Genomic DNA, 12,420 nt, shown 5'->3' on the forward strand with positions numbered 1-12,420 from the left:
GTTGTATCTATACCTTATGTCATGCCTTATTGGAATGGATTTATTGATAATATCTGTTGGAAAAAAGTTTGGATGTTGCCACAAACATACCTACTTGTTAACAAAATTAAGGAAATTTCCTTTAAAATGATTCATAAATATTATCCTGCCAACCACTATATGAAGAAGTTTAAGGAAAACATCAACTCAAATTGCTCCTTTTGTAATGACCACCCAGAAACAGTTGTGCATCTTTTTTGGCATTGTATGCATGTAAGAAAACTGTGGCAAGACATCAGTAGGTTTATAATTGAACACATTTATGAAGATTTTACACTATTGTGGAGAGATGTACTGTTTGGATTCTTTACATACAATAGAAATAAGCGGAATCATTTTTATGTAATTAATTTCATTATTCTTTTGGCCAAATTTCATATACACAAATGTAAATTTACAAACAGAAAACCACATTTTCGTACCCTACAAAAAGAAATTGAACTGTATTTTAAGACGGTTAAATGCTCTACTAACAAAAAAGCTGTTAGAATTGTAAGTATATGCATGTCCCTTAAGGTCCTTGTGTAATTGTAATGTGATATTGTACCCCCTAGCTCGATTGTCTATTGTTTGTAATCTATGTATGCTTGTGTTCCCTCATGTGCTTTATGTATTGATTTGTTGTTAATAAAAAAAATATAAAAAAAATAAAGATTGATTTTTTAAAAATGGCTTCCTGCGGAACGCAAAGCGTTTGATGCATCTGGTGGACATGAGGCGTAACACATGCTGTAAGTGCATCTTGGCGCCACTAGCACGTCGTCGAGCGCGCGGGTTTTATCTATATGTTGGTGTCCGAACGCATTGGGTATATAGCCTACTTTTAAATGTAACGATTCTAACCGTTGACCCTCGCTATCTAACGACATAAATACAATGTACAACGATGAACAAGGTAAACACAAGTTGTAGACAAAACGAGACCATAATAAGCCAGCCACATCAATATATACTAAAATGACATTTATTTTCACCCGTCCCGTTTGCTTTTACAGTATACATTAAATAAGCTATTGGCTGTCTCCAGCTAGCTTGCCTTGTCTTTTGATTGTGGGTTGAAAACAGCTTATATATATATATAAGTAGACTAGACGTAACGTAGGAAATGTAAATCCTGTATGTACAAATTAGTATGATTTCTTAGGTTTGATGTGGTTAACGTTAGCTACATAAGACAGGACGCGAACATCTAGCCGCCCAAATGTTGTTCAAATCTCATCACGGAGAACTTTAGCTAGTTAATTAGCAACTTCAACTACTGTACTTAGTACGTTTTTGCTCCTAACCAAGCCACCTAGCTGATGTTAGCCACATGAAATTAGAATTTGTAACATATCATACGTTTAGAAAATTCTAATCAAGTTGTATTGGTCACATACACATATTTAGCCGATGTTATGGCGGGTGTAGCGAAATGCTTGTGTCCTAGCTCCAACAGTGCAGTAATATCTAACAATATACAAGGTAATTCAGACATTTTATAATTATTAGGACGAGCAAATGTCGGAGTTGCACTGACTAGAATTCGTAACATATTGTACATCTTTCAAGTTCTTAACAAGTCATACAAATTGTAATTCGTAACATTATACGAAATGGATGATGGATATCCACAAATTAATTACATACCATACGAAACGTAACATATCAAACTATATTTGATTTTCTTGGGTTATTTACAATAATGTGAAGTCCTCTGAGACCAGGTTGAGGTAGTTAGCAAACAAATCATAACTTCCCTGCTTCTCACTTGTCCATGTGTGACTTTGTTGTTCAGAGATAACAGTTGAACATGGGTTATTTAGTCATAACATGGCATTATGCCATTTGAGTTGGTTACAAAGCTAACTTTTATTTGCTAAAACCTGAAACATCTTTCCACTCCAGGCACACAGACAGACGAAGGCCTTCCAGGTAGGCTAGTCTAAGAAGTCTTATTTGCAGGTGTCTGTGTACATAGCTACATGGTGTTAGTTACAGGGTGGTGAGGGTGAATTCAATTCTTAAACGTATTGCTAACTAGTTATCTAGCCTGTGATCATGACTCCGTTTCATTACATTACACGTAAGAGTCATTGGATGAAGTCATTTTCTCTACGGGGGAGTTTCATTAAGAGCCCAAATTCGTGGTCTGAACGTTAATACGCATCGCTTGCGGTACGTTTTGGGAAGCATAAGGACCGTTTTATATACTCAAGAAATATTGTAATAATAAAAAACGTTTGATACACACCTTAGGGTTAGTGTTCCCAGACAGCCATATCTCCATGTTACAGCGCGTGTTTACGGAAGACTGAGTGCTAATTAGCTATCTAGCATGCTCCAATCACCTGTGTAATGGAAGAAGGCTCCCAGAACGTGTCATTGAAAAATACCGTCGGCGGCAAAAGTGAAATCTGGTTAAAATCGTGTGTATGTTGCATTTGTGAAGTTATTTTGATGTCATATGAAAGTAAAGGGCTTTATGTTTCTAGATATCAGATTGAGAATCGATTCCTGTTTAGATGGAGTATATGGCTGTTTTGGCTCCCAAAGCCAGTCTACCTCAGTAAATAACATATAAGGGCCCTGGACCTTAGGGAGTAACGGTTGGCTCTTTAAGAGTACATCTTGGACTAGCTAGTTGTAGCCAAATGACTTTCTACAAATTCTATCTAGCTAGCAACATTAGTAAAGCTCGCTGCACAGGCACATTGGCTACCTTACAACATGACATACTTTAACATTTCTGGGCATATAATTAAGAATGAGAAACTGGGTGGTTTGAGCCGTGAATGCTGACAGCCATGGAATATCAGACCATATACTATGGGTATGACAAAACATGTATTTTTAATGCTCTAATTATGTTGGTAACCAGTATATAATGGCAATAAGGCACCTCAAGGGTTTGTGAAATATGGCCAATATACCACGGCTAAGGGCTGTGTCCAGGCACTCTGCATTGTGTACAAGAACAGCCCTTAGCCGTGGTATATAGGCAATATACCACACCTACTTGGGCCTTAATGCTTAATTCGAAGTACTGACGTTTTATCATATAATAGCACATATAGCTTTCCAAGAACTCAACTCAAATTTAGCAGTGGTGGAAAAAGTACTCAATTGTCATACTTGAGTCATTTTCTATTAAGATATCTTTACTTTTACTCAAGTCACCCAGTAAAATACTACTTGAGTAAAAGTATTTGGGTTTTAAATATACTTAAGTATTAAAAGTAAATGGAATTACTTAAGTACATTTTAGCATCAGAAGTAAAAGTATAAATCATATCAAGTTCCTTATATTAAGCAAACCAGAAGGAACAATAAAAAAAAAACATTTTTATTGACAGATAGCCAGGGGCACACGCCAACACTGAGACATAATTACCAAACAGCATTTGTGTTTAGTGAGTCTGTCAGGTCAGAGCCAGTAGGGATGACCAGGGATGTTCTTTTGATAAGTGTGTGAATTGGACCATTTTCCTGTTACAATGTAATTAGTACTTTTGGGTATCGGAAAATGTGTGGAGTAAAAAGTACATTATTTTCTTTAGGAATGTAGTGAAGGAAAAGTAGAAGTTCCAAAAATATAAATAGTAAAGTACAGATACCCCAAAAACTACTTGAGTAGTACTTTAAAGTATTTTTACTGAAGTACTTTACACCACTGAAATTTAGACATTTATGGTCTGCTTACATATATTTTAGAGGGTATTTATGCAGAAAATGTGTATAAAACATATAACATAATTTTAGGTTGACAATAATGCTATTACAACATTTCTGATACACTATATGACCAAAGTATGTGGACACCTGCTCTTCAAATCTCATTCCAAAATCATGGGCATTAATATGGAGTTTGTCCCCCCTTTGCTGCTATAACAGCCACCACTCTTCTGGGAAGACTTTCCACTAGATGTTGGAACATTGCTGTGGGGATTTGCTTCCATTCAGCCACCAGAGCATTAGTGAGGTCAGGCACTGATGTTGAGAGATTAGGCCTGGCTCGCAGTTGGTGTTCCTTTTCATCCCAAAGGTATTTGATGGAATTGAGGTCAGAGCTCTCTGCAGATCAGTCAAGTTTTTCCACACTGATCTCGACAAACCATTTCTGTATGGACCTCGCTTTGTGCACGGGGGCATTGTCATGCTGAAACAGGAAAGGGCCCTCCCCAAACTGTTGACACAAAGTTGGAAGCACAGAATCTTGTAGAATGTCATTGTATGCTGTAGAGGTAATATTCCCTTCACTGGAACTAAGGGGCCTAGCCTGAACCATCAAAAACAGCCACAGACCATTATTCCTCCTCCACCAAACTTTACAGTTGGCACTTTGCATTGGGGCAGGTATCCTTCTCCTGGCATCCGCAAAACCCAGATTTGACTGTCGGATTGTGAAGCGTGATTCTTCACTCCAGAGAATGCTTTTCCACTGCCCCAGAGTCCAATGGCGGCTTTACACCACTCCAACCGAGACTTGGCATTGCGCATGGTGAACCCAAATTTGTCCACCGGACTGCCAGATGGTGAACTGTGATTCATTTTTACACGCTTCAGCACTCAGCAGTCCCGTTCTGTGAGCTTGTGTGGCCTACCACTTTGCGGCTGAGCCGTTGTTGCTCTTAGACATTTCCACTTCACAATAACAGCACTTTCAGTTGACCGGTGCAGCTCTAGCAGTGCAAAAGCTTGAAGAACTGACTTGTTGGATAGGTGGAATCCTATGACGGTGCCACATTGAAAGTCTCTGAGCTTTTTGTCTATGGAGATTGCACACAGCCGATTTTAACACCTGTCAGCAACGGGTGTGGCTGAAATGGCAGAATCCACTCATTTGAAGGAGTCTCCAAATACTTTTGTCTATATAGTGTATATAACATGCCTTTAATTTTTCTTGCTGGCTAATATGGCTGTCATTTTCAAACCATCCTGGAACTTTGAGGGGTTTATGACACTTCTGTTCAAAAGTTTGGGGTCCTTGTTTTTGAAAGAAAATATATTTTTTTGTCCATTTAAAATAACATAAAATTGATCAGAAATACAGTGTAGACACATTTTTAATGTTGTAAATGACTATTGTAGCTGGAAACGGCAGTTTTTTATGGAATATCAACATAGGCGTACAGAGGCCCATTATCAGAAACCATCAGTCCTGTGTTCCAATGGCACGTTGTGTTAGCTAATCCAAGTTTATCATTTTACAAGGCTAATTGATCATTAGAAAACCCTTTTGCAATTATGTTAGCACAGATGAAAACTTGTACTAATTAACGAAGCAATAAAACTGGCCGCCTTTAGACTAGTTGAGTATCTGGATCATCAGCATTTGTGAGTTCGATTACAGGCTCGAAATGTCCAGGAACAAAGAACTTTATTCTGAATCTCGTCAGTCTATTCTCGTTCTGAGAAAAGAAGGCTATTCCATGTGACAAATTGCAAAGAAACTGAAGATCCCATACAGCGCTGTGTACTACAGCTAACCGATCGCTGCAGCTGTATATTGTCCATCTGTAAATAGCCCACCCAATCTATCTACCTCATCCCCATACTGTTTTTATTCTATTTACTTTTCTGCTCTTTTGCACACCAGTATCTCTTCTTGCACATCATCATCTGCTAAATTGTAAGTATTCGCTCCTATTATTGCCTACCTCATGCCTTTTGCACACACTGTATGTATATAGACTTTCTTTTTTCTACTGTGTCATTGATTTGTTTATTGTGTTATTGGCTTGTTTATTGTTTACTCCATGTGTAACTCTGTTTGTGTCACACTGCTTTGCTTTATCTTGGCCAGGTCGCAGTTGCAAATGAGAACTTGTTCTCAACTAGCCTACCTGGTTAAATAAGGGTGGGGAAAAAAACTACTCCCTTCACAGAACAGCGCAAACTTCCCCCAACCCAGAATAGAAAGTCCTCAACTGGCAGCTTCATTAAAGATGACCTGCAAAACACTAGTCTCAATGTCAACAGTGAAGAGGAGACTCCGGGCTGCTGGCCTTCTAGGCAGAGTTGCAAAGAAAAAGCCATATTTCAGACTGGCCAATAAAAATAAAAGCTTAAGATGGGCAAAAGAACACAGACACTGGACAGAGGAAGATTAGAAAAGAGTGTTAGGGACAGACCATTCTAAGTGGTCTGTCCCTTTTTCGTGAGATGCAGAAAAAATGAAAAGATGCTGGAGGAGTGCTTGACGCCACCTGTCAAGCATGGTGGAGGCAATGTGATGGTCTGGGGATGCTTTGGTGATGGTGAAGTGGGTTATTTGTACAGGGTAAAAGGGATCTTGATTCATTTTGCAATGCCCTGTGGACGGCGCTTAATTGGAGCCAATTTCCTCCTACAACAGGACAATGACCGAAAGTACAGCTCGAAACTATGAGAGAACTTTTTAGGGAAGATGCTGTCAGCTGGTATTCTGTCTATAATGGAGTGGCCAGCTGTGCTATATGGAATTTGCTGTGCTACCTGGAACCAGTGCCCCTAGGAAGAAAAAATCACTCATGGAATAATTGTTGGAATGTCCCGCAGCCACAGAAGTGCAAATATGTGGTAGCACAAAGAAAGGGAAAGGGACTGCTTATAAAGTAGCTAGGATTCATAGGCCCAATCTTAAAAATAAAATGTTCTGGTGCTCCTAAACCCTGTATTTTGTTATTGCTGTCAATTCTAATAATTTAAAGGGGCTTGCTGCAGTAGTAACTACATCACTTTTTGGACTTATAAATGAATGATGTAAACCCATTGATTATTGAAGAATATCACTTTTAAATGCCCCATGAGCTTAGTTTAATTGTTGTACCACATCAGAAGCCAAAATATAAGCTTATTTTTCCAAGGTTTGTAAACAAGCTAAATGTAAACAAACACTATATAGCCTCAAAACATGGTTCAAACTGTCATTTTGATATCATGGATGCATCCATCTATGAATTTGAGTGTGGTTACGTTTCTCCAGCCGCATCCCTCAACCTTTTACAGAAACAGTGGTGCGGATAAATGCTTTATTGTTTCAACTGCGGATTGCCGCGTTAAAACCTCAAATATTTTTTCATTGTGCTCCTACATCTTTTTACTTAGAGCACATTGCTCACTGTAGAGCCCTGCATAGAGCCCATTCAATAGAAATGTAACTTATTGCTGTCTGTCAGATACTCACATTTATTGGCTGCAATTTAGGTATGTTGATGTTATGTTCAGCAGGTGTAGACTAGCCTATAATATAACAGTAAGATTCTGCCCTTTGGTGTTGAAATTGTGCTGACATCATCCTGGTCCCCTCTCTCTTTATGATCCTGAATGTGTGTGTGTGTCTCTCTCCTCTGCCACCATACCTGCACTGCCTTCAGATGGAGAGGTATGTAGGATGCACAGAAAGCAGTTAAAACAGTATCTCCAAAAAAATTGTTGCTATCACTGTGCCATGCCAATGATGATGAAGTGTCATCAGATTGTTTTCTCCATATGTAAGCTACTGTAAACCCTACACTCAGACATACAGTAGCACAAAGCACACCTTTTTAATAAGGAATCTATCCCCCTCCCTCTCCTCTCCCCCTCTCTACTTCTCCTTCCTCTACAACCCTCCCTCCCTCTCCTCTCACATTCGTTCTCATCTCCCTCCTCTCTGTCCTCTGTTCTGCCTAGTTCTCCAGCCTGGCTAAAGATGAATTGGGGAACTTAAATCTGGAGAGTTTCATCAGGGAGTTTCCCCAGAACAGATACAACTGTTCCTCTCACCAGGGCACAGGATTGATCTCAGGAAACTTCTGTTACTCCTCCCCTCTCCCGGAACACCACTACCTGGCCACACCCACCAGCTGGACCTCTGACCGCCCCCCACGACCCAAGAGCCCCTGGGGCTGCCTAGACCCCTACACCTCTGAGGTAATTTAGCTATGGCCTATAGCCGAATTTATTCCTTAAGGAAGTAAACACAGAAAGACCCAATTGGCTTCACAAAATTGCGACCCTGTGTAGTTGCGTCGAGCTACAAATTGCGGGGTTGCACATGTCTACATATTTTTGCTACGCAAGTATGCAGAACAGCCATTTTGTGTAGTTGTGTTATTGTGTTGCGTACTTGTGTAAGTTCACAATTAGGCTTTAGGCACAGCGTAGGGTTGCACATTTTGCGGAATATTCAGAGGTGGAAACTTTCCGTGGGAATTAACGGGAATACAGTTGAAGTCAGAAGTTTACATACACTTAGGTTGGAGTCATTAAAACTCATTTTTCAACCACTCCACAAATTTCTTGTTAACAAACTATAGTTTTGGCAATTCGGTTAGGATATCTACTTTGTGCATGACACAAGTAATTTTTCCAACAATTGTTTACAGACAGATTATTTCACTTATAATTCACTGTATCACAATTCCAGTGGGTCAGAAGTTTACATACTGAGTTGACTGTGCCTTTAAACAGCTTGGAAAAATCCATAAAATTATGTCATGGCCTTAGAAGCTTCTAATAGGATAATTGACATCATTTGAGTCAACTGGAGGTGTACCTGTGGATGTATTTCAAGGCAGCTTCATTGTGGTGCTCTTATTCTTCTCACTTTGCTTGGTGAGGTAGATTGCTGCTATAACTTGAACCACATACAGTGGGGCAAAAAAGTATTTAGTCAGCCACCAATTGTGTAAGTTCTCCCACTTAAAAATATGAGAGGCCTGTAATTTTCATCATAGGTACACATCAACTATGACAGACAAAATGAGTAGAAAAAAATTCTGAAAATCGTATTGTAGGATTTTTAATGAATTAAAGCATTAAAGCATTTGGTCACCTACAAACAAGCAAGATTTCTGGCTCTCGCAGACCTGTAACTTCTTTAAGAGGCTCCTCTGTCCTCCACTCGTTACCTGTATTAATGGCATCTGTTTGAACTTGTTATCAGTATAAAAGACACCTGTCCACAACCTCAAACAGTCATACTCCAAACTCCACTATGGCCAAGACCAAAGAGCTGTCAAAGGACACCAGAAACAAAATTGTAGACCTGCACCAGGCTGGGAAGTCTGAATCTGCAATAGATAAGCAGCTTGGTTTGAAGAAATCAACTGTGGGAGCAATTATTAGGAAATGGAAGACATACAAGACCACTGGTAATCTCCCTCGATCTGGGGCTCCACGCAAGATCTCACCCCGTGGAGTCAAAATGATCACAAGAACGGTGAGCAAAAATCCCAGAACCACACGGGGGGACCTAGTGAATGACCTGCAGAGAGCTTGGACCAAAGTAACAAAGCCTACCATCAGTAACACACTACGCCGCCAGGGACTCAAATCCTGCAGTGCCAGACGTGTCCTCCTGCTTAAGCCAGTACATGTCCAGGCCTGTCTGAAGTTTGCTAGAGAGCATTTGGATGATCCAGAAGAAGATTGGGAGAATGACATATGGTCAGATGAAACCAAAATATAACTTTTTGGTAAAAACTCAACTCGTCGTGTTTGGAGGACAAAGAATGCTGAGTTGCATGGACTGATCCGTGGAAAGGAAAGAATGAATGGGGCCATGTATCGTAAGATTGTGAGTGAAAACCTCCTTCCATCAGCAAGGGCATTGAAGATGAAACCTGGCTGGGTCTTTCAGCGTGACAATGAACCCAAACAAACTGCCCGGGCAACAAAGGAGTGGCTTCGTAAGAAGCATTTCAAGGTCCTGGAGTGGCCTAGCCAGTCTCCAGATCTCAAGCCCATTTAAAATCTTTGGAGGGAGTTGAAAGTTTGTGTTGCCCAGCAACAGCCCCAAAACATCACTGCTCTAGAGGAGATCTGCATGGAGGAATGGGCCAAAATACCAGCAACAGTGTGTGAAAACCTTGTGAAGACTTACAAAAAACGTTTGACCTCTGTCATTGCCAACAAAGGGTATATAACAAAGTATTGAGATACACTTTTGTTATTGGCCAAATACTTATTTTCCACTATAATTTGCTAATAAATTTATAAAAAATCCTACAATGTGATTTCCTGGATTTTTTTCTTCTCATTTTGTCTGTCATAGTTATCATAGTACCTATGATGAAAATTACAGGCCTCTCATCTTTTTAAGTGGGAGAACTTGCACAATTGGTGGCTGACTAAATACTTTTTTGCCCCACAGTACCTAACCATTTCCTTGGCTCTCTTGTAGAGTGTGTCCATTGTTTTCAGTGCCATTATGTCCTTGAGGAGCAGATTCAATGCATGATTAGTACAGCCAATGGGTGTGATGTGAGGGTAGGACTACTTCACTTTAGACCAAGCAGCCTTCATATTTGCAGCATTGTCTATCACCAGTGGAAATACCTTCTGTGGTCCAAGGTCATTGATGACTGCCTTCAGCTCATTGGCAATGTAGAGACGGGTGTGTCTGTTGTCCCTTGTCTGCTTTTGTAGAATACTGTTTGAGGGGTGGAGATGGAGTTAATTATTCCTTGCCCACGAACATTTGACCACCCATCAGAGATGATTGCAATACAGTCTTCTTTCTCTATGATTTGCTTTACCTTCACTTGAACTCTGTATCCAGCAAAATAGTAGATAAAGCATGTCTGGTTGGAGGGGTGTATGTTGGGCAAGGAACATTCAGAAATCTCTTCCAATACACACTGCCTGTGAACATCAGTGGTGAACCAGTTGCATACACAGCTCGAGCAAGACATTCATCAGCATTTCTCTGACGACGTTCCTCCATTGAGTCAGAAAAACTTCAGATTCCCCGAGGACCATGAGCTGTTGCTATCGATAAGGTGTCTGGGTCTTCATTTTCACCACAAATAGAAGTACAGGGACTTTTGTCAGAGGTTGCTTGTTGTGAGCAGAGGGAACTTTATGCACTTGGCCTGATGATTCTGCATCTTTGTTGCATTCTTCACATATGATTTGGCACAGTATTTGCGAATGTACACAGCTTTTCCTTCTACATTAGCTGCAGTGAAATGTCTCCACACATCAGATGGTGCCTGTGGCATTTTCCTGTAAAGATTAGGAAAAAATAAATAAAACGAAATCCCAAATACAATTCCATGTACAGATAAAATTAAACAGTTAAATTAAATAACTCCTTTGTAAGATAAATGTTTTAAAATGAAACATGTTTGGAAACAGGTGAATTAACCCCCCTCAGTTAGCAGGCTCAAGCAAGCTAAAACCCACATGGTAGCAAAAACTAACTAGCAGAAATTGCTTACAAGTTAGAAATGATTTAAACACACGTTGCTGTAGGCTACTATTTACTACTTAACAAAAAAAGCATGTATGTCATATATATATATACTCACCTCACCCAGTATTGTAATCAAAACGTACCAGAAAGCATGTGGTCCTTGGCTCAGACAGCGTAGTAGTGTGAGCTCAATAGCATCTCATTAGTGTGCAAGATCTTGAGAATCAGCTGTACTTGTGATGGGAGAGTGCACTGCACATGTGATGGAAGAATGCACTGTGCCTGCAGAGGGTGGCAATTCCATTGAATTGGGGATAGTTTAACCAAAATATGCCACAAGACTTAGAATGTGTATCCCACAAAAAAAGGTTCACTGTTATAAGCTTTTTTTTAAATAAATTTAAGCTTCCCACCTGGCCAACATTCGGTGAAATTGCAGAGCACGAAATTCAAAATACCGAAATAGTCATAATAAACTTTCATAAAAATACAAGTGTTATACATCGGCTTAAATATAAAATTCTTGTTAATCCAGCCGCTTTGTCAGATTTCAAAAAGGCTTTATATGCGAAAGCATACCATGCGATAATCTGAGGACGGCGCCCCGCTTACAAAAGCATACAAACGTTTTACAACCAAGTAAAGGAATTACAAAAGTCAGAAATGGCAATAAAATTAATCACTTACCTTTGAAGATCATCTTCTGGTGCAGTCACAAGAGTCCCAGCTACACAAATGTTTTTGTTCAATAAAGACCCTCTTTATATCCCAAAAACTCAGTTTTGTTGGCGCGTTTTGTTCAGTAATCCACTGGCTCAAAGGCGATCAAAACATGCAGACGGAATACATCCTAATAGTACCGCTAATGTTCGTTGAAACGTGTCAAACGATATTTATAATTCATCCTCAGATTGTCTATTTTCTAAATAATTGATAATATTTCAACCGGACAATAGCGTATTCATTAGAAAGGAAAAACAACGAAGGTCACGCACACAACCAGCTCTGCTTGATTCTACAGTCCACATACAAAATGGTCTCATTCTTCTTAATTTTTCAGAAATCAAGTCTGAAACAATGTCTAAAAACTGTTGACATCTAGTTGAAGCCATAGTAACTGCAATCTAGGTCCTAACCATTTAGATTGAAATTGAAAACTACCCACATCAAAAAATCCCACTGGATGGATGGATTTTCCTCAGGTTTTTGCCTGCCATACCAGTTCTGTTATACTCACA

General features: G+C 39.6%; 1 protein-coding gene across 1 annotated transcript in view; it reads left to right on the forward strand.

Annotated features, from left to right (window-relative positions):
• The first annotated feature begins 925 nt into the window (after window positions 1-925).
• The window catches only part of LOC109864664 (septin-5), a 32,022-nt gene continuing 20,527 nt past the window's right edge, over window positions 926-12,420 (forward strand). Inside the window, exons 1-2 of the mRNA XM_020452531.1 lie at window positions 926-934; window positions 7,675-7,914. Coding sequence (XP_020308120.1) covers window positions 926-934; window positions 7,675-7,914 — 249 coding nt within the window. The remainder of the gene's footprint in view (window positions 935-7,674; window positions 7,915-12,420) is intronic.

This window comes from Oncorhynchus kisutch, linkage group LG19 (assembly GCF_002021735.2).
Source record: "Oncorhynchus kisutch isolate 150728-3 linkage group LG19, Okis_V2, whole genome shotgun sequence".
Lineage (NCBI taxonomy): Eukaryota > Metazoa > Chordata > Actinopteri > Salmoniformes > Salmonidae > Oncorhynchus > Oncorhynchus kisutch.